Genomic DNA, 24508 nt, shown 5'->3' on the forward strand with positions numbered 1-24508 from the left:
ATAGCCATGCCCACCCTCTGTAGGTATTTCTGATGTTGAAACAGAAAAACGTTGTTAGTCATTACTATATCCAGCAGGGCACAAATGAGGTCACCTTTATGCTACTCCAGAGTGTTGCATTCAGTGCCTTCCACACATCTAGGCCATCAGCTGCACAGACAGGGACTAAAGCTGGAGGAGTCTCAATCTATATTAGCAACAAGCATGACTCTACCCTGGGTAAACAGGATGATGCCCTGCAATTTATCCATGTGCAGATCACCACAGACAAGTCCCACACTATATCCTAGCAAGCTATAGGTTACCCTCTATGTCACTAGAATCTTATAGCTTGTACCTAGACCTACTGAAGACCCTCACCATTAACCAAATAACCTATTCATGGGAGAATGGGAAACATCCATTGCCTCATACTTGTAGGCACAATGTTTCCTGGACTTTATTAACGTAAATGCCCTTGACCACATAGTGTGCACACCCACCACAGGTTCAAACATACTGGACCTGGTACTCACCAACACAGGAGAGCACTGAAGTCCTCCAGTATCACATCATCATTGCTGAGAATGGACCACTAATCCACTTCCTTAAAAATAGTCAACTCAGTAATCCCAGCAAACCCTGTAACAGTTAGGAACTATTCTAAAGCAAACTGCACTCTATTAAGCAATGATTTATCAAACTTCAATTCCCCTCCCAACCCAGATTTCACAACAGCCTATGTAGAATTGTTCACAGAAACCCTGCACAACCATATAAATGGCTGTATACAGGCTGCTATACCTACTAGAAGTAAGCACAAAGCAAACTCTAAAAACAAACTACTGGTGGAACCCTAACCTTAACAGGGTATAAAATAAAAGGAAAAGGCCATGACTAAAATCAAGAAAAGCAACTCCCATAATGATAAGACCTCCCTAATTAAAGTAAACAGGAAACAAAGAGAACTAATTATCTCTAACAAGGCCAATTATGAGGTCAAGATAGCCCCACAGGCTAAAGACAACCACAAAGCCTTTTACAGCTATGTCCAAAACTTCAAAGGCAGCTATGTCCAAAACCTCAGAGGTAGCACAAATCAGTTTTCCCTCCATGAAACACCTAGTAACATAACCCCCCCCCAGCAATTAACAGGGAGCAGGTCTTAATGGCACTCACTAAGGCCAAAAACACAGTCTCAATGGAACCCAACAGCATCACGGGATGCCTCCTAAACAGCTGAAAACAAGACCTATCAGGATCATGTGAGTCAATTTTCAAATATAGTCTCAAAACAGGCTTGGTATGATGACAGTGGAGGACTGTGACAATTATCCCACTTCACAAGGGTGGAACATCAACTGACCCTGGAAACTATGAACCTATTAGTCTGACTAGTATAATATTCAAAGCCATAGAACAAATTATCAAGGAAATTATTGACAAAGACATAGGAAACCTTCAGACACTGGACCCAACCCAGTTTGGCTTTGTCAAGGGAAGATCATGCCTACTTAACCTGGTGGACTTCTTTGAGAAGGTCACCAAGGCAATGGATGTGGGGAAAATGGTGCATACCACCTACCTGGACCTAGCTAAGGTGTTTGGTACAATATCCCATTTGGGTATAATTTATAAACTCACCAAACTGAGCATAAACCTCTACATAACTCACTGGACTGCCATCTAGTGCACACATTGTATCTGGGAAGCCAGGATTGGTGACGCTACCTCCATTAAGAGGCCAGTCACCAGCAGGGTACCTCAGGGCTCCATGCTGGGACCACTCTTATTTGGCTTCTACTTCTCTGAGGTATAGGCTAATGTCAAGGACCTTTGGCTGATGAAGTTTGCAAATGACTGCAAATTGGGAACTGTCACAGATTCCCCCATGACACAAACATCTTACAAGATGGTATAACATAGATAAATAAATGGTGACAAAGTCACATACTAAAGCTCAATTTCAAGTGTCTTTTGAAAAAACTGCCACCCAAGCTTATTAATCCATCAATAAGACACCCCTAAGAATTAAACCAGTAGTCAAGGATCTGGAAACATATGTAGACAGTAATCTGGCCTTTGACCAACATGTGGCCGAGGTAGTAAGAAAATCATTCTGTGTCACCATCTTATAAGTAAGGGCATGGCATCAAGGTCCAAGGAAGTCATAACGCCACTTTATTCAGAGCTTATCAGATCCATCATTGAGAATTATGCATCCTTCAATATGTACTGGACCAAACATATGCAACAGCTGGAACGCCCACAAAAGTTCCTTACCTGGAGAATCCATGGTATAAACACATTGTCCTATATGGATCAATTGCCTTAAATCCCTGTGTCTTTACTCTGCCTCCTAAAGATTACTGAGAGGCTATCTATGCCTAGCATACAAGGCATCCTCAGATCCATCTCTGATGGATCTTTTGCACATTTTCAAAATGAACAATATCAGAACCACTAGATCCAATGATTTAAAATTTGCTTGTGACATAAACAAGTCATCTTGGTGAGACAGCTATGTGTCACAGAGGATCCTGATGCTCTGGAACAGGATCCCATCCATGTGAAGCACAGTCCATCCCTAACCCTATTTAAAGTAATCTTGACCAGGATAGGAAATCAAAAATTCACCATGGGTCTGACCCTCATGTCTGTGATAGAGGCAGAGAGCAATGCCCAAACTAACATACCCTTCCTCACATTACCTCTAAAAATGTCATAACTAACATACCCCCTCCTAATAAATGCACATGATTCATAGGGACACAATTGGGTTGGACTGCACACTAGGTTATAAAGGGTCTGGTGGACATTAGCTTGGTGTATAACTATGAACCTATGTATACAGTTCTAACCCTACTTTATTCTAATACGGTTGTTGTGTTGTTGTTGTGTCTTTCGGCTTTTCCAGGTTAGGGGTCGTCACAGCGGAACTCCAGTCCGCTAATGATTGGCAGTAGATTTTTACGTGCTGAGTTGCCAGCTCTGACGCACAACCTTCAACAAAGGTATGCCCATTCACGTATGTCTCCACACAGAAGACGCTCTAGCTGAGAATCGAACAGGACAACGTTGTACTGTGAGGTGACAATGCTACCGCAGCACCACCACTGCAGCTACTTTATTCTAATACGGTGAATACGTATAATATATTTTTTTCTCTTTTGCCTATAAACTGCAGGAAACAGCTTTTCTTTCCAGATCTCTACTATAAAAGGGGGCATAACTGTATCCTAGCACCCCTCATGGATGTGCATTAACAAGGCATGCCCAAACTCTGCCCACCAATCAACGCTCAGTGACATGTATGAATATTAATGAATATTCATGGAGATGACCTCGCAGCCTCATCAGTATTCATCAGGTATTTGGTACATTGATTCAGGGAAATAAACACTGACTGAACTAAACACTGATTTTAAAATTAATTTTAAAGGAACAACACTATAACTGTTTACTTTCTACTGAAATAAATGTACACTATAACTGCTTTGTCCCTCATATTAATCCCTAATATTCATCATGTATTCAAGCAAATTGATTCAGGGAAATAAACAAGGGAAAGTACAGAAAGTGCAAGTGTGCATGAAATTTTCAGCCTAATGAGGTTTTGCTAAATACACAGATAGCAAACTATGCTTACTACCGGCTGCTGCCCAAATACAGACTGCACACTACAAAAATAAATCAATAATTACTGCACACTACAACAATAAATCAATAAATAAATACTGCGCACACTACTACTGAAAGAAGAGCACTATAACTGTTAGCTTAGTACTGAAATAAACATATACCATAACTGTTTTGTCTAGTGATTGAAACAACTTCAATAAGGTCACTGGCAAATCTGCATGGCAGTCAGCCATGCATCATTTGCATATGACATCACAGCTATTTGGCATATCAATCAAACAAACCATGCCCACGTATGCACAGGCCAATCATGAGGGATACAAGGATGCAATTATGCCTAAAAGGGATACAATATCAGCAAACAAAGCACAGTACATTAATAAACAAGTCACATTTTTCTGCCTTTAGCAATGATGATGTTGCCTATTGTGCTGTTAATATAATACCACAAAATTCTTTTGTCTGAACTCTCTCTCTCTCTCTCTCTATATATATATATATATATATATATATATATATATATATATATACACATGGGTCCACTTTGTAATCTCGAAATACTGAAATCCCGAATTTCAGTATTTCGAGACCACAATCACGAACGCACACAACACCTAAAATGCATAATCATGGCATATTAGAATGCCGAAAAAGAGTATAAATACCCCCATACCCTGTAGAGGGTGTACATATTACAAGAAACAATAGCGTCCACAACGTACCCCACACCAGGAAGTATTGGCAACATTTACAGAACCACGGTATCGCAAAAGGGGAAGAAAGTCCTAATAGTGGAGGGCTAAGTATTCCATGTAGAACGTACAGCACATGAAAAAAAGGACTGGTGTTATAAATGGAAAATGGCTGAAAAGTGTAAATGTAGGCTTATTACTGTTACTGTACCTACCAGTGAGCTGCTTAGAAAAAGTGTCTCACATAATCATAGTGGTGATCCAACTGAGTTTGAGAAATACACGCTATGTAGCGAGCTAAAACATAGGGCTGAAGTGTCCAGGGATGCACCGTGTCTGCTAGTGGAAGACACCCTAGCTTCCACATCAACTGATTTAGTACCTGACCTGCCCAGTAGATGAGCTCTCCTGCAACAGATCGAGAGAGTCCGTCAAAAACAAGCAGCAACAAGACATAACCCACACCTGTCCCTAGGTACTCTCACTGTGCAGGACTATCCCATTAAAACAGGCAATTTTGTGGAAAAGAGGGTGGTAGATGTAGTCGGTGATACTGTTGTGATTGTATTCAGTACAGTGAGCAATCTGTTTAATCTCAGCCGTGCAACGATCTGGCTAATGGAGGGCACATTTTTCTATAAAGGGTAATATGTAGACAGCTGTACAGCATCCACGGGCTGGTGTGCTATGGGGGATACAGCAAATCAATCCCATTACTCTACTGTTTAATGAGTAAGAAAAGTTTAAAATCATACAATGCAATGTGGGACTGTGTATTCCAGTTACTGGCAGAACAAGAGTTTGAAAGCTCATTGCAATATGTATTATGTGACTTCGAAATTGCCACAATAAAAAGCATTAGTGTAAACATTAGGGGATTGAAGTCTAAAGGCTGCCTGTTCCACTTTGGAAGAAATGTGTGGCGAAAGGTGCATCAGCTTGGCTTAGCTCCATTATACAATACACATCTGCAATTTCAATTGGCTGTAAAATCTCTCATAGCTTTAGCTTTCCTGCCTGAAGAAGAGGTTGTGCAGTCCTATTACACTCTGAAGGAGACATTTCCCGTAAAGGGGAGGGACTTGGTGACGTACTTTGGAGACTGGTATGTGTTGGGAAGGAAAAGGAAGTTTAGAACTAGAACCACGTCTTTCAGTAGGTGTCCCCCCTCGTTCCCGATCTCGTTTTGGAATATTCATGATCTCAACACATTATTTCTGCCAAGAACACAGAATTTGGTGGAGGCGTGGCACCGCCGCCTCAAATGTTTACTGGGTGCCAAGGCAACAGACCTCTCTCTACTAATGAGGAGTTTGGCAAGGGAACAGGATAGGGTGGAGGATCTGAGGAACCACCTAGCTAGTGGATGTCCACCCTCCCCTAAGAGGCATCGATTGGTGAGGAGGTACAGCCAGTTTGAGAGGATCCTCGCAAATAAGGAGTCATATGACACATCCGGGTTCCTGAAAGCAATAGCTAGAGTGCTACAAATGTAATTGGGGAGTCTCTCCTTACTATCCCTATGTTGGTATGTTATGCACTATTCTTGTTTTATATACTGACGGTGTTGGGATTTACAATGGTGGAGGATGCAACTACAAAGCTGGGAATTCACAGACTAAAGAAATAAAGTCACACTACTCATATTCATGATTTAGAGCTTTCGGTGATGTCAGTTTCGGGTTTGTTGCTTGTCGGTATTATGTGCGTTCGTGATTGTGGTCTCGAAATACTGAAATTCGGGATTTCAGTATTTCGAGATTATAAAGTGGACCCATATATATATATATATATATATATATATATATATATATATACATATACATATACACACACACACACACACACACACACACACACACACACACACACACACACACACACACATATACATCATTCATAATTTAGTTTCACTTAAATTCTTTAGGACAGGATATACAGCGTCCTATTACTTCTTTCAATGCTTTGTACTTCCTGTTTGTAAAATAACGTAGCTGGATACTGCTGATGTAAAATACAGTTTATTGCCACAGAACAAACAAATCGATATGAGCGCTTTCGGGCTGTTGCCCTTCATCAGATAAACATTTTCTACAGTTAAAAACTCCTTTTACAAAACACAATAACCAATCAAAATTCAGTAAAAAACCCGCCTTTTACATAGTGTAGGCTTAAGGGGGACAACATCATTTAGCCCTGGATCCCTATGTGCTGTTAACTCAAGGATCCATCTAGATTCAGCTAACTCAGTATTTAGTTTTATATCACCCCCTCTATGGGTCAACTTTAAATTTACAATAGCCCTAAATGTAAATTTATGTGTAGGGTAATCCCTAACATGCCTATATAGGGCATTGTGTTCATCTTTATTCCTTATATTAGACATATGCTGAAGAATCCTAACCTTCAGCATTTGATTAGTCTTTCCAACATAAAAGCTCGAACACGAGCAGCACTCTGCTATATAAACTACATCTGTGGTCCTACAAGTCGCCCTGCCCTTAAACAAAAACAACTTACCATTAGTAGGGTGTCTGAACTCTACCCCTTTTTTAATATGTCCACAAGCCTTGCAAGAACCACATGGAGTGGTCCCCGCGGTTCCCTTAGTTCTCACACTCACGGGCAACTTCCTTTCCTTACACAACATGTCCTTTAAATTCCTATTTCTCTTATAAATAAACTGAGGACGAACTCCCACCATTTCTCTCAAACCTTCATCACTGGCAATTATATTCCAGTTATTCCGTATGATGTCACAAATCTCTCTAGAATCACTACCGTAGGTAAGCGCCACCTTGTGACCATCAAGTCTAGGAACATTAACTGCTACTCTATCAACTGCGTTGTGTTTTGGATCTAACCAAGGTCTATAAGGCAATATCTTCGTTTGGCAGAAACCGAGGGTTTCAACATTGGCGGCTGTGGTTAAGGGCACCAATAGAAACAACGAACAGCAACAGATGAGGAGTGGCCAAACGCAACGTCGGACTACGGCAGGTGAAGCAATGGCGCCTACACGAATTACACCAGCCGTAGGTCCCACTCTTACTGTTACACACAATGAGCAGGATAGTGGTTCAGCTGCTAGCACAGTTGCTGGTTCTATTTCCATCACAGCAGCAGATGTTGCAGGTACGACCACGGGTGACACTGTTGTGTTTAATCGGAGTAATAGCAGCATTGACTCTATTCAAATTGATAATACAGTGGCAGTTTTTGAACATGAGCTTGCGGGTCCTGATACATTGACTGTTTTTAATGATAGCACACAATCTGGAGCACGGCCAAAGTTTAGACCTTCGCAAAACCATTCTCTGGATATGTTACCGGTACAGGTGAAAAAGAAGGGCCCATGGAAACGTTCGCTCAGCGACGACAGGGACCTTCTGAAGAAAAGACGGACTCTAGATTGACTTTTTGTAAGCATGATGATATTGTTTTTAATTTATCTTCACGCCATTTAACTGAATGTGAACTGGCAGTACTGAATAAGGGTTTATCGTTCGTTCCCAGTAAGCAGTGTACTTATCAAGAGGTACTTTTGGATATAATGTCATTCTGTCGTAACTTAATGTTAAGCAAACTATTTGGTACTAATGCTAATATTCAATCCAACTTGAGAAAGCCTAGCAGTTTTGTACCGGCTTTAACACCGGCCTTACAGCTGTTTATTAACCAATGTGATCATGATTTAATACGTTATTTTCAGCAGAGTGACAGAGATAGATATTATAACTTAACAAATGAACAAAGACTGGCTTTGGCCAGCCTTAGTGAGTATACTGATGTCACTATTAAAAAGGCTGATAAAGGGGGTTCTGTGGTCGTTTTGGATACGGACTGGTACATCAACAAATTAAATGTTTTATTATCCGATGCACGGACATATACTATCATAAATCCGATAGAAGTGAGAAGGATTATAGATAGAGTTCATAGTAAACTACGGGGATTATGCCATAGCATGTTGATTACACCACAGCAGTTAGAATTTTTACTTATTGACAAACCGCTAACCCCTGTCTTTAAAGCTCTTCCCAAGGTACATAAGAGTTTGTCTGACCCACCCCTTAGACCGATAGTATCAGGCAGGGGGTGGGTCACTGAGAACATATCCATTTGGTTAGAAGTAACCCTTAGACCTTTTGTGGAATCAATGGATCATGTCTTAATAGATACAGGACATTATCTTACCTTAATTGGTAGTATCAAAGAAGAAGACCTGACAGGGGATTATTTGATGGCTACTTTAGATGTCAATAATTTATTCACAGTAATTAATAATGATTATGGGCTACTGGCGGTTAAGGCGCTTCTAGACACTTTAGGACTTCCATACAACAAGGTAGAGCTGATAGTGGAGTTATTGACCCTAGTATTGGAAAATAACATCTTTCAAGGGACAGACAATGTGTATAGGCAGGCACAGGGGATAGCCATGGGCACCCCCTGTGCCAATACATATGCTAATCTTGTCCTCTCCCATTGGGAGAAGGTACATGTGTTTTGTGATCATGTTTGGAGAAAACAACTGTTTATGTATCTGCGTTTTGTAGATGATATATTTGTTTTATGGAAGGGGGCTAGTGAGGATCTGTATAAGTTCATTGACTATCTTCACACTACTACCACTTTCTTTAGATTTAGTGTGAAGACCTCAAGAGAAGCCATTGATTTTCTAGATGTATGCCTGATACAAAACAGGGATGGTTTTTCTTCAAAACTATTCAGAAAAGAGTGTTGGAGGAATACTTTGTTATCATACGATAGCATGCATCCTAGGCACACCTTTCCCAATGTGGTACAAGGTCAACTGAGTAGAATCTCTAGGATTAGTAAAGATAACACACAGTTTGAAGAGGAGATTCGTTATCTTAGTGACTGCTTTTCTAACAGGGGTTATAATGAGAGGATGGTTGGTGACATCATAGTGAAGAACAAACCACTTAGGCAAAACAAATATAGACCTTGGTTAGATCCAAAACACAACGCAGTTGATAGAGTAGCAGTTAATGTTCCTAGACTTGATGGTCACAAGGTGGCGCTTACCTACGGTAGTGATTCTAGAGGGATTTGTGACATCATACGGAATAACTGGAATATAATTGCCAGTGATGAAGGTTTGAGAGAAATGGTGGGAGTTCGTCCTCAGTTTATTTATAAGAGAAATAGGAATTTAAAGGACATGTTGTGTAAGGAAAGGAAGTTGCCCGTGAGTGTGAGAACTAAGGGAACCGCGGGGACCACTCCATGTGGTTCTTGCAAGGCTTGTGGACATATTAAAAAAGGGGTAGAGTTCAGACACCCTACTAATGGTAAGTTGTTTTTGTTTAAGGGCAGGGCGACTTGTAGGACCACAGATGTAGTTTATATAGCAGAGTGCTGCTCGTGTTTGAGCTTTTATGTTGGAAAGACTAATCAAATGCTGAAGGTTAGGATTCTTCAGCATATGTCTAATATAAGGAATAAAGATGAACACAATGCCCTATATAGGCATGTTAGGGATTACCCTACACATAAATTTACATTTAGGGCTATTGTAAATTTAAAGTTGACCCATAGAGGGGGTGATATAAAACTAAATACTGAGTTAGCTGAATCTAGATGGATCCTTGAGTTAACAGCACATAGGGATCCAGGGCTAAATGATGGTGTCCCCCTTAAGCCTACACTATGTAAAAGGCGGGTTTTTTACTGAATTTTGATTGGTTATTGTGTTTTTTAAAAGGAGTTTTTAACTGTAGAAAATGTTTATCTGATGAAGGGCAACAGCCCGAAAGCGCTCATATCGATTTGTTTGTTCTGTGGCAATAAACTGTATTTTACATCAGCAGTATCCAGCTACGTTATTTTGCTTTGTTTTGGATTATTATATACGTTAGCTGGGTTTTGGCAGAGCAACGACCCTTGTATCTTGGACTTCTACTTCCTGTTTGTCTTCTGTATATTCAAGTAATTTCTTTGAAGCTTTCCTCCAATTCTTTCTTGAACCTTCTTTAAATCTCACATTACAACTGTCCTCCAAATGACATACATGTCAACCCCTTCCCCCCTCTAACTTAACAGTAAAATGTCTTCTTGTTCTTTTATAATCTCCACAATTCTCATTTCTTCCTCTGTACTGTGCCATTGTCAATCATATTTCCAGTTCTGTCTCTCTTCACTGAATTATACTTCCAATATAAACCAAAAAGTAATTTCTTATGTGAGGTTAGCCTTGTGGTGTAATACTGCTGTTCGCATTTGCTGCTTCAGTGTGTTATTCTTCTATAATTATGTTAGATCATTAACTTTGTGCGCTGAACTATTATCAGTCATTGCACGACTGTAAGTGTTGCACTTTATTTTTGCTTTTCGTTTAGATTTTTTTTAGTAAAGACCCCTCTACATGTATATACAGCACATAATAACTTTTCTTTTCATGAAATAGTTTGATATAGTACTAAAATGAGCAGTGAATGCTTTGAACTGAGTCTAATAGCCTTTTCTCAATGTACTTTGAAAGTGTAAAAACAAGTCACAGAATCTGTAGTGTAGTTCTACCTCATCTTTCAGACCACCCTTATCCCAAATAATTTTGATTCAATTAACAAAAAATTTTGTGTTAGTTACAAAGAATTCCTTCCTGTCAGTACAGCAGTATGACTGCATGCAACATGTATTCATTTTAAATGACCAATATGTCAGAACAGCTTAAAGAACCAATTATATTCTAAAATGTCAGTGTAATTACTTTGCTTGTCACTGAAAAGTGCTAAATGACTCTTTGAATCTTGTTACAAAAGTCTTAGCAGTTCAAAATGTTATATGCTGCCCAAGTTATGTCTATTGTGCACAATGCAATGAACTTGTGGCTGCAAAGGATGTATAAATTCAATGAAAAACTACACACCATTGCATTTCAAAACAAATGGTGCTTGGGACAAGACTGAACAGACCCAAATCTCTGTGCAAATGCTTGAAACTTTAGGCTAAGCATGTTGCCAGGAGTGAAAACTGTTTTGGAATCCTGGAGTACTGTCTTTCTGTGCATAAATGTAACTCTATTTTCTAATGGCACTGCTATTCTGTGACTTATTCCTATGATAAAAATTGAATTAGCAATACTTTCACCCTCTTGTGACTATCACAGATTTTATGTAGAACATTATGTGGTACCAAGAGTCTGTTCCCAACAGTTCCTTTTGCACTTCTAGCAGTACAACCACCACTGCTTTTACAGTCAGTTGTAAAGTGACTCATACTTATTTGTTGCTCAGTAGTGACTGATCAAGGCTGGTAGAGGAAGGAACAAATGGATCAGCTTGCCATATGTGGTAAGAGGGTCTATACTACCTTATCAAATGATGAAATAAGTGAACGCTCTTTCATCGATCTGATAAGGTCGAAACCCCTAAAAAGCAAAGACACGGAACAGCGATTTTTTTCCCAGGGAAAAAAATCGCTGCTCCGCAAAAAAAAAAAAAAGTTTAATCACAAAATGAAGTGTGCGTGGCTTCTCCCCCCACACACACACCTACTTAAATATACCAACTTAACTATAGTGGAGGAAATGGCAAAGTCCCGAAGACGTCCCACCGATTTTATTCCCTGGGAAAAAAATCAGCAGTCCGTGTCTTCGTTCTTTAGGGGTTTCGACCTTGTCAGATCGATGAAAGAGCGTTCACTCTTTTCATCATTCGACAAGGTGAAATAGACCCTGACAAGAGGCACATGCAGTCAATGACTCTGGCAAGAGTACAGAAACAAGAAGTCATTTGCCATGTGAATTTAGTGTAACATGGCACTACTATTTGCACATGCTACTTTAGTGTTTTATTCTTTTTTGTCCATTAGCATAGCAGGATAAAGCCTTATGTACAACTCAGGTGGCTCAAGTTTGATTAGTCATATGGGTATCTTCTGGAGCTAGGGGTAAGCAGACTGGAATGGTGAAACAACACATGCTTATTTCCCTTTAAGGGAAGGGACATGGATGACACAGTGGTAGAGGCAGGGTGCTGGACACCATGTCTTGAGCTGTACTTGGGCCAAGTTTGTGGGTCTGGCAGCATAGCCACTACAGGGTCTGGAGTGAGGTACACCCAGGCTCATGCCTCATTGCCCACCTTGCCTGAATAAAGAATGGTAATGCATCTTAATGAAGCATTACTGAACTAATATATCATCAGCTGCACTTCCTCCAGCAGCTACGGTGGCTGCCTGGTTACAAACCTCTTGCACAACTTGTTTTGTCAGCTAAGTCTGGAGCTAATGAATCTGACTGAGATGTTAACTGGTGTGATATGTTATGCACTGGGGTGATGTAAAGGCTTATCAGAGATACCATCCTGCTGAAGATGGACAACCCAAAAATTCCAAAGTACCAATGCAATTGCTAAAAATATATATGTACATATATGTGTGTGTGAGTGTGTGTGTGTGTGATTTGAGCTAAAGTTAGAATATCTAAACACAAATTATCTAACACAACTGATCTAAACACTCTTATTCTAATACAGCACAACCCAAAAAAGTAAAGAAAAAACAAAATGTATATATTTTTTGCAGGGGGTAAAGCTCCCTGCAGCCCCATACTCTCTAACTTACAAAAACTCCACAGTCATACTACAGTGGAAAAAGGGAAAAAACACTGGAAGTGCACTAGCGGCTTGCACAATCCAACATACTGTAAAAAAGCAAACTGCAATATTACTTTTAAATCTATAAGAAAACTTAAACCAGTGATCAAAAATCATAACTTTTCCTTATTATCAGAGTCATAACTGGCAAAATGTACTGGAGACTATCATTACAACAATTGTAACTAGATCACTTTGTTCAATCACTTGTGATTAGATAAAGTGATAATTACACCACTTGAATGGCTCGCATATATGACTATACAGATATTTTCACACATTAGAAGGCATTTTCAGAATTTCTATGCAGTATTTCAGTGTTTTTTCCTGCCTCTCCCTTGTTACTACTTGTTGCTAAATGATGACCAAACACTGGGCCAGATTTCAAAAGTTGCTCTCAGTGTAAGTCTGCCATATGTTCACAGTGTAAGTTACTTCCTTCAGTGTAAGGTCTATCTATAAACAGGCTTAATTACAGGTACTAGATTCCAAAACACCCGCTCTCGGCCTGCTCTCAGTGTAAGTGGTCACTTACATTGACAGCAAGTCTTTTGGATCAGGCCCATTGTTTGGTACTTGCCTAATGAAAAAAAAAATCTACTTGGGATGAAAGCTGCCAGACAACAGTAATACTGTAATTATTAATGGTTGCAAAAAACTGCAACTTAAATTGCAAAGTCTTTCTGCAGCTAATCATTACAAACCATTAATATGTGAAATAAAAACAATCACTAATTTTCTCCATTGTCTGTAGCTCTATGTTTATATATATTCTGTCACAAGTAAGCCACAAATGCTATCCTTTCACATTAACAGAGCAGAGGAGTGCAACCATGCCTTTACTGAATAGGAGCACTTCAATTGAGCTACCTAGCAATTCTCAGGTTTTCGGTTTAAAAAATTTGAATTTTGCACTATTTTATAAAAATATTTTGATTATTCGATTATGTAAACAAAATAAGCATTTTATCAAATTCTAGACAACTGTCAACTTTCTTGTAAAAAATTGACAGGATATGAAAAGCTCATTATAACTATGGAGAGTGGAAGGAACTCTTTACAGAAAAACAGTAATGCAGAGAATACCAGTAATAAAGATTTTAACAGCATTGTGGTGATTTTTACAGTCTCTCAATACAAAAAATATACAATGTTCTTTTATCACTGCTGCCAATAACTTAAGCAATTACTAACTCCAGAGGATGCACAGTTGTGTAAATGTGGCATCACCCCAGCCCATATGCAGCACTGCATGCTATGCTCCCTGTTTCCAATACATACCAGCACTGCAGTGGGACAAAACACAACTTTGTCTCAGGATGAGTAATCTAGCTTTGGCCATTCAGTCCCACCCTCTCCCATCTCACTCATCCAGCATCTGAGTAACCAGCTGAATAAGAGTTCTCTGGGGCATTGCCTGGGCTTTATCCTTTTACATCATGAAACTGAATACCTAACACAATGACTTAGCATCATACCTTGCAACCTCCTAGGGCAAGAGATCTGGACAAAGGCTGACATAATTGGAGGATAAAGGCCCAAAAATATGGACAGATTTTAAATATTGCTTTAGTAAACTTAGAACGTTGTTAGTGGGCGTTACAGTGGTTAACATTGTCACCTCACAGCATGAGAGTCTGCATATTCTCCATGCATTCACGTGGGTTTCATCTGGATGCTTCGGTTTCCTCCCACATTCCAAAAACATGCATCTGGAACATTTCTCCAAGGGCTTCCTCTGAAAATAGGCTCTGTCCTAGTCAGACTTTCCTGGTCAACAGATGTTAAATAAAATAAATAAGAGGATTTGTGTTGACATGCATTTTTTTTAAGGATATGAAATCTGAAACTCAAATGTATGTCATTATTTAGTGACTTCAATTCTCAAATCATCCCACTGATTTGTCAGAAAACCACACATTTTATAAAGAAAGGACCAAAAATATGAGGCAAAAATCTAGACAATCTGCAAAAATCTGGACAGTTGACAGCTGTGTTAACCATAATGGAATACTGAATATAGGGGCTGAGTTTGTTACAAGTCATGTAGTCCAAACATGTGATGACTGCAAACACACATATGCACACACGTACACACACACACACACACACACACACACACACACACACACACACACACACACCTGTGTGGTGGACTCTGCCCATAAAATTGCCCCATCCAGAACTGAACTGGATAATCAGGTACCATGAGGCAGCAATGTAACCCCTGTACCAGTCTGTCATCCAAATGCTTGTGTTACTTCACTTGTCAAATGTACAAGGCATTGCGCCATCCATGAATCAGCTGCTGTGGACAATACGAACAGTGGTAAAAACAGGAATAACAACCCACTGAAAAGATTTTCATCCTTCACAGGAAGGATAATATAATTTTTAATGTACACTATTTACTACGAAGATATCTCTGCAAGACATCTGAGAAGCAAAACCATGGTTAGCCTATCAGTCTTTGGACTAAACTATGCATTTACTTAGAGTACGTAAAGTGGAGGATAATTCCAAGACTTATACATCCATGTCTTCATAGAGTTTATGATAAGGACATCGATATGGATTTATATTAATGATGTCTTAAAGCTTGGAGGGGAACCAAGACTTCTGGGACTGTTGCAATTTCTGGACCATAAAATTTAAGACAGGGAAATATGGTTAGCAACAGAAACATTAGACAAGCAACAGTGGCATAGTAGAAATTAGGAAGTGCACTCCCCTAGGTTCAGGATGGAAATTAAAAGGTAGGAGCTATGCTAAAACTGGAGTTCAGAAGAAGCAAGGATAGCATCGTATGATCCCTAGCACAGGCCATGCAAGTACAGACTATTTATGAGCTGCTAAACATTAAATGTTATAATTCACAATACCTAGAGTATGAACAGGCAGAAAACTGAAAATAGGAGGCATATGGCTTCAGAGTATATCTGCATATGTAACGATTAAAATACAAATGCTCTACCAATATCAGCAATGATGTCTCTGCATCCACCTACAAACATACAAGGTATATCACTGTTGAAAATAATTTGGCAGAAAATCAGTTCTAATGCCATCGCTAAGGAAATGTCAACTATCTACTGGTCAAACTGTGAATGATGCTAACGTACGCAAAACTGTAAGGCAAACTAAGGAGATGTTACTATTGGCCATATGAGGAGGGGTAATAAGTCTTTCTTTCCTGAATCATATATTATTACACAGAATATGAAGAAATGCACAGTGCATAGGAATGTTAAAAATCAAAGTGTGAGCCTTGATGTAGAACAATCACAGTCTGTCATAAAAGACTATATCCTCTGACTACTGAATAGGATTACTGATGCATACCGCTTTCTGTAGTATATGTTATTTACATTGTTTTGTCACTTTTCACACTATTCTCTGGTCTAGGTGGGCATGTTCTTGACAAATCCATTCCATATATCGTTACATGCAGTGCTCCCAACAATTTGGGTCACAAACCTGCAGACAACTGCACAGTAGGCAAATTAACCAACTCATTTCTAAACTGTGCCTCGGACACTTTGCATACTAAATCCTGTGTAATGTTTCTGGTACTCTCCGGTCCTTTCTGAACCACTGCTGAATGTCTAAAACACAAAGTTAAATTATGCATTATTTAGTTAATAATTAGTAGTACAAAGTCATTAAAATGATGAGTTGTACATGCTAACACTTGCTATAAAAGTAGAATATAATGCATTTTATGGTCATCTCTCACAAATTTATAAACCTAGGGCAGACTATTGGCACACAAACCAGTAGATCCTTTTCTATACAGCCAAAAGGTTTGCATCATGTTTAAGCCCATAACGCATAAACCCACACTGACTCTACACATATTTTAGTAGACATAATGCCAAACACACATTGCATAAACTGCAGGCTTCACACATTTCTACACATATAATATACAATGTATTTATATTTTGGTTTTAACAATTATTTTTAATGGTATAAGCTACAAGCAAGTTATTGCATCATTCTGAAAGTTTTAACCATAAATAATATTTTTTTATTTCCAGAATGTTAATCTTAAACACTTTCCCTAATGAACAGTCTCTTCAGTGTTTATGCAGTCTGCATTATTTATATATGCATAAACATATTACAAACTTATTCCTGTAAAAGTCACACCACGTGCGTCATAACTAGGACAGAGATATTTTTCATCAGCCAAAATGGATGTACTAAGCCATTAACAAGACAATTGGATATGCTCAACCTGGATAATCAGGCAAATACACAAAAATGTAAAAGAAATTATAGCAGAAAAGAATGAAGTGGCTTTTGTTTAATTTTCTTTTACAAAAGAGGAAGGTTGGCACTAAAAGACAACATGGCAATATGCAGCAAACCATATCCATTTCGTCAATAAAATAAAATATAATAATTTTACTTTTATGAAGTGTGTAAGAACTGGTGTACAGTATGCACACTTTGCTATGATACAACGCCTCTTACTTTACTTGATGGAAATCGGGCTTATTGAGATACAATACTGCCTTAGAAATTACTCATCTCCTTTTACAAAGATGCTGAAACTTGTCATTCGACATCAGCTTCTCTATTTCTTACTGAGTACTAGATGTAAAAATAGACAAGACCATATGCTCAAATGGCATTACTAGTGTTATAATGCAGTTTAAGGATCTGCTACTAATCAAGCCAACAAAAATGATGGACTTACTACTAATCAAACCAGCAAAAATGACAGATCTCACATCATTAACTGTACTAGTCTACTTTAACTGATAATACTACTGCTTTATATAACAATTAATGTAAGTATACCTAGTTATTATCATGCTTTTAACCTCAGTGTAACTGGGTTATGCCGGGGTCACTGCAGAAAAGGATCCTCAGGGAACACCAACTACCAGTTTTAACAGACAAGCAAAATGCTACTTTCAGAAGGATAGTTAAGAAATATAAATGGTTCCAAAAGTCTAAAGTGTACTTGATAGGTCTATCAGTTTTAGTTCACGTACAAAGCAAAAGTAATCATTTAGCAAATAAGACATGGAAAAACATTCAGCAGGTCAAAACTATTGTTTAAAAGTGCACGTTCTCCAACTTTCTTGACAAACAGTATGTGACTTGTGATTATAGTAACCTAGAAAGATGCCATAACCTGCTGGATATATTCAATTGGAAGACAACTTGACAGAAGGAAAACTGTTCTGCAAAATGTACACTGTCCTGAGAAAGTGCAGTGCAACTCTGTGCACAAGGGTCACCAAGCAGTAACCCAATAGTATGTTTCACAAACTGGGGTAAACAATGGGTCCATCACAGTTCCTCAAAATCAGATTTAGCTAAAAAGGATTAACCAAATAATTTTCACTAAATCATTTAATAACCAAAACTGGTCTGATTGGGGGAGGGGACTCCCTCACCCCACAAGTAAGGGAAGCCCCCCCTGCATACCACACCAACTAAATATAAGCTACTTTGAGGTCACAGCATCATCAGCTAAGATATATTTAGATCACAGAAGCTTTTAATGGTGAAAAGACTTACCAAAACACATGGAAAATCAATGTACTTCTTTACAACACTGTGGCTAAATTTCACTCGGGTATCATGTGTTTACCCACTACTCCCAAAGACACATAATGTTTACCCACTACTCCCAAAGTCATAGAATCTCTCAAAAAGGGAGTCAGGCAAATAGAAAGTGTTAGACAATGCATTACCAATACATTTTAAAAACAAAAAAGTAAAACAGTAATTATATTGAGAAGAAAAGTGGAATCAGTTTGGAGGAAATCAAATATAATGATGGAAATAATTCAAATGCTAAACAATTCATTGTCTGAAGCCATCTGCACAAGGTTAACACATGGGGTGGCAAATAGAGTTTGTTCCTTCTAAATTTTATACAAAGTATGATATGGAAACAGAAAATACTTCAGTACTTCTCAGAGTACTTTAAAAACACAGAAATAAAATATGAATGCACTAACAAGGAGCAATATGCGTTTTCTGAACACAGCAGAACAACGTGTTTCTATTCTGCTATAATTCTAGACTGTGGTGCTCAGAGAGACACAAATAATTTATTTTATTTATTAAAATATGTTAATCAAGTGAGCAGACCTTCCCAAAAGTACCTCTTAGCCCACATTCTAAACCAGAAATGTGTAAACTCAAATACTTAGTCATTAATAGAAAGTTTTGAAGTACAAATCTTTTCGGTTGACTTACCTATTCTTATGTGGTCTTCACATAAAGTGATGTGAGGGAACTTCAGGATCTCCTTCCACTTTTTACTCTTGCCTTTACGTTTACCTCCACCGCCTATATTGGAAAAAAACTGAATTAGAGCTTTCTTCTCAATAAAAAAATATGTATACCATCATCACTTATGATAGTGTTATTATATTAAAGGCCATCAAATAGCCATTCTACATACTTCCAGCTCTTTAGACTTGCATTTGTGTTATGTATAATAACTTCTTTGAGAAATTGCTGACATGTCAATCAATTCTAGCATTATTTTATTACCACTAAAACTAGCTTCTTCTAAGTATGGACAATACGTAGAAAAAATGATGAAAAACAGACATCAAAGAATGTTATGTGTGATATTTTTCTAGTGGAATTCTTCTATTCAGATCTTACCAAGTATAACTTGTCATTAAAACACAATTTAGTTTTTCTTTCAATACTTCTGTTCTAGATTATTGCTGTTTCATGAGCACCCCACACAATAACACCATGGCTTTGATTCCAAAAGACTCGGTCTCAGTGTTAGTGACCATTTACACCGAGACCAGACTGAGAACAGGTGTTTTGGAATCTGGTCTCCAGAATAAGCTTGTTTATAGATATGTCTTAAACCAAAGTAGCTCACTTGCACTCAGAGCAAGTCTTCTGCAATCAGGGCAGACTGACACTGAGAGCAACATTTTTGGAATCTGGCACAATATATTTTACTTTGCAAATTTGTTTGCAAATGTTTGAAACACTTTTACTTCCAGCAGTAGATACAAATATGGATAATGATATTAGATAGCACTTTCACTCTAATTAAAAAGGTTCTGTATATAAATATGCATTGAACTGCTAGCAAAGACAAATGGACAACTCAAAAGCCAACAAATATGAAATAACTTATTATCAAAATTAACACACAAACATGAGCATTGTAACTAGTGTTTTTTCTCCAGTTAAAACAGGCAGCACACTCATTGAAATACATTGTAAGTAACACTAGTTACATTTTAATACAAGTGAAAAAAAAACTTTAACTTAAATGGTCACACTAACATTGTGATTTAATTTTTAACAACTTTTTTACTATGTAGACAAAGCTACCCCAAGACACTTTTTCAGCTACTTGAAAAAAAACCTGTAGCATAACATTTGTGATCATCCTTAAAACTTTGAACATTTTCTTTTTTTTTAGATGTCTTAAATGTTGAAAGACTCGCCCCGGATTCACTATCCTTCCATGCAGGAATAGCTTAGTCCTGCAGGGAAGTGGCCTTTTAGGAGAAGGACAGCAGTGCGCCATGCATATTAATGAAGATGTGCTGCCTGAGCTCCTAAATGTACATGGAGCATGTACGAGTGCAGGGGGCATGTCTGACAGCAGAGCTCTCAGAATATACACGCCTCTGCAATGAAGAACAGCAGAGTATGAATAAAAGAATGAGCAAGACCGCTCATAGTTGTTCACATACGCCCAGCAACATCCCCTCATGTCTACAAGAGCAATAGTTAACACATAAAATATAAAGAATTTTTTTTTTATAAAACAGATTAAATTTAACCATAGGTGTTCAGGTTTGCCCATCGCTTAGCTATGGTTAATGCAGCTTAAATGGCACAAGAGGATAAAAAGCAACATATATGCAAATGAAGCAGTACAGTAATAGTGTAGTAGGCACAGCATTCACCTTACGAACAGTCATTCCCGGTTCGAGTCCCACTCCAGTACAATCCATTTTCCATGTCAAATCACTGTATGCTCAATTTATTTTGTTGCATAACCTAAGATAACATATATTTATAACATTTATATATTTATAACATATATTTGTAAACTGGAGCACTGAATTAAATGCAGATGTGAGGTGTCATTGTCATAATGTTGCAAAGTCCACGATACAAAACAAATGCCCCATACAGTATATGTACACAGGAATCAGGAAAACAAATGGAAGGTAAAATGTGTAATGAATGATAACTCCATAGAGTTACCAAATCCACCACCTTCCCAAGAACCATTAGACATTACTGTCTAAATTAGTGCAGTGGTATGTGGGAGTAAGCACTAGTAAGCAAGTGTAAGCACTATTAAGTAGTAGTAAGTGTGAGTAAGCATATTTAAGCAGTAGTAAACAAGTTTAATCCCGTTTGGGTGGGGTTAAGCAATGCACACACAGGTTAAGCAATATTGAAGCTAACTCTCTGTAAGCATATTTCACCGAAGGTTACCATAGCTTAGCCTTGCGCAAATCTGCGCAAACCCACTTACAATAGCTTAAAAGTGCCTTAATCACTCCATATGCAACAGCCACTGTTCTGGCCAGAAACAAAATAAACAGCCTTTACAGGTCTTGAACCCAGGACCCTGTACACTATACTCATAGTAGTTAACCACTAAGCCATCACAGCAATATATAAGATTGAAGTATCACCAAACAGATCCTCACTATAGGAAATTCAAACTGAACATGTGAAAGGAATCTACATACAGTCTTATCTTGTATAACCTACTTCATAACATAAATATGTAAACTGGAGTACTGCATTACGCCCAGATGTGAGGTGTCATTGTAATAAAGTATGGAAATCCCCTAATAAACACAAGGACCCCATACAGTGTAAGTACACATGAATCATAGATACCGAACACATATAAAACATGTAATGAATAAATCAATGCCACAATGCAAACATAATGCAACTTAAATATTAAGCAATGCTAAGCATTGCACAGCCCAGCTTAGTAGGTGTAAGCAATGTGTAGGCCAGCTAACTCAGTCTTCCCATTGGTATACCCCTTTAAGCAATGCCAACCTTGGGTAAGCAGGTTTGCCCATAGCTTAGCCTTTTCAAAATCATCCAATCATGGCAAAGTGCAGGAAACCGGCCCTATTTAAACACAACAGGCAGGAATACATCTCATAACTGGTTGTAGCTTCCCCTTGTAGGCACTATGTCTGGAATGGGAGAGGGTGTGCACTTTCTGGCTCAGCGCTGGGGCATCCAGGAGTCCAGAGTCATTGCAGGACTCCTTTGTGAAAGACCATGACATGAGACTGCTGCAGGGTCAGTACCAGGGGTTCCCAATACAAAGCAGAAGCCTGGGACTTCTTGCCCATGGCCTCACCACTGCCACTGGCATACCCCGAACTGGTGAGCAGGTCAGGCATCACTATGCCGACCTAAAGCAGCAAAAGTGGGATCTCTTGGATCAGTGGATCCAAGAGGCTAGGAGGACAGGAGAGGTCCCAGCCATGTGTAAGTATCAGTCCACTATCTGTTTAATAATTGCCAGCTCATGTATATTATGGATAGGTATGGCTAAATATTCCTCTTATGTCTTTCACAGCAGCAGGTGAGCGGGCTATGAACCAGGAGGCCCATGGATGTTGCTTGAAGCGGTTGTGAAGCGAGGCAGGTTAGTAATACTCTTGCATGTACTGTCATAGGAAATAAATCTAAAATTAGTAGTAAGTTAATTGCCTGTATAAAACTTGTATTGTTTAAGGCATGTACTCCATACACCAGATAATATGGCAGGAAGAGCCTCATATAGGTTGTATGTAAATAAAAGCATAATAGCCTGTCAATAAAGGTCCAACTGCTTGATTGCATGTGTTTACTCTGGTATCATATGGTAATGTAGAGTTGCAATAACTTAATAGTACTGTTGTATTAAGCACTGTTACCCACACTGTGCTACATAAATAAAATGTGTAGGAATGTCTGTATATGACTGGTGTAATCCCAAGAGGTCATATAGTACAACTGAGAGAGACACAGACAGAAAACAGTGAAAAGACAGATAACAAAATCCAAATAGCACACTCAGCTGAGACGTGAACTGTTGTATTTTTAGCACACACACAGCCATTGTTTGAATCCTGGGAGTGGTGGTAGGCTGCATACAGAATCATACCCCACAACTATACAGCTACTTCCAGAATGTCCAGTAAATCAGCCCATATCTGCTGCCTGTCACCCTGTTCCCCTGGGAAATCAGTTGAATGATCACAGACATTTAGGCAGCAAACAAGAAATACAACTGATTGTCAGACATCTATAACAACAAACCTGTCACTCTGGCAACTCCCCAAAATGTTATGAGAGTAATAAGCCAAATACATCCCATCTATAACCCCATGTTGTCAAGCTGTGACCAGAGTGTGTACAGTAACAGAGTGAGATGTATGTGCATAATACTAATGTAGAATCTGGTAATTTGTAAGGCAATATTAAGGTAGTGCTAACAAACATTGCTCCCACAGGTCTGTCAGATACGAACACTGTGCCTAGAAATAAAAGACTGATATCCTGTACTGGTACTGTGTACTCTTTTATTGTATGGCATTCTAAGTGTTGCAGTTGCTCTGAATAATAAGGTATCACTCATCACTGTCACCCACATTGTGCCACATAATATAACTGTCTAGGAAATCCTGTATAAGGGTGTTGTAATTCACTAAAGGTTTAAGAGGGCAATAGTCAAAATATGTCCTGGTTCACCTCCATGTGGTCAAGGCATGCCCAGAGTCTGTGCAAAAAGAGATGGACAGGTATGTGCATAACATCAACCTAGAATCTGGGAGTATGTGTAGAAACAGTTAGTGTTAACAAGCAATTCGTCCACAGGTATACCAGGAAAGAGGTGTATACTGCAGGTAAAACCAGTTCATGTATATAGTTGTTGACAGCCATACGACTGTCCAAAGTAAGGCAATAGGGTAGTGTACTAGTACTTGTAAGGTACAGATAACAGCACTGACTACAAACGTAATCCGAACTACAGGAATATACTAGTTGTTAATTGACATCTTTCTCTCCCCCCACCATATCTGCAACAATAAACTAAATATCCAACTCAATTGGTATGTGCTGACTTTTATTTATTTTATTTATTTATTTATTTAACATCTGTTGACTGGGAAAGTCTGACTAGGTTCCACAGAGCCTGTTTTAAGTGGAGGCCCGGGGAGAGATGCTCCAGACGCATGTCTTTAGAATGTGGGAGAAAGCCGGAGTACCCGGAGGAAACCCACGCAAACGCAGTGCAGGGAGAACATGCAAACTCCACACAGAAGGCACCCCAGGCAAGAATCAAACCAGATTTAACTCTAATGTTGGGACATATGTCCTATTGTTTGATAATTATTCAAATCTGTTTCTATGCATGTGCTATGCTGAAATACTCCCACATTGGTGGCATGGTGCCATCAATGTACCTGCATGCTGTTGTAATTACTACTGTGGTCCCATATATGCATGTGTTCTGTTTGCTATGCAACTGTTCCACATCTGGTGTTTGGGTTAATGGGAATACCTATGCATGCTGTTATA

The 24508-nt window shown here is 38.7% G+C and overlaps 1 protein-coding gene across 1 annotated transcript in view; it reads right to left on the bottom strand.

Moving 5' to 3' along the window:
• Nucleotides 1-24508, bottom strand: part of GRK5 (G protein-coupled receptor kinase 5) — a 1993659-nt gene that overhangs the window by 1067145 nt on the left and 902006 nt on the right. Inside the window, exon 2 of the mRNA XM_044056079.1 lies at nucleotides 19163-19255. Coding sequence (XP_043912014.1) covers nucleotides 19163-19255 — 93 coding nt within the window. The remainder of the gene's footprint in view (nucleotides 1-19162; nucleotides 19256-24508) is intronic.

The sequence above is a fragment of the Protopterus annectens genome, chromosome 14.part0, assembly GCF_019279795.1.
Source record: "Protopterus annectens isolate FY-2018-M chromosome 14.part0, PAN1.0, whole genome shotgun sequence".
Classification (NCBI taxonomy): Eukaryota; Metazoa; Chordata; order Ceratodontiformes; family Protopteridae; genus Protopterus; species Protopterus annectens.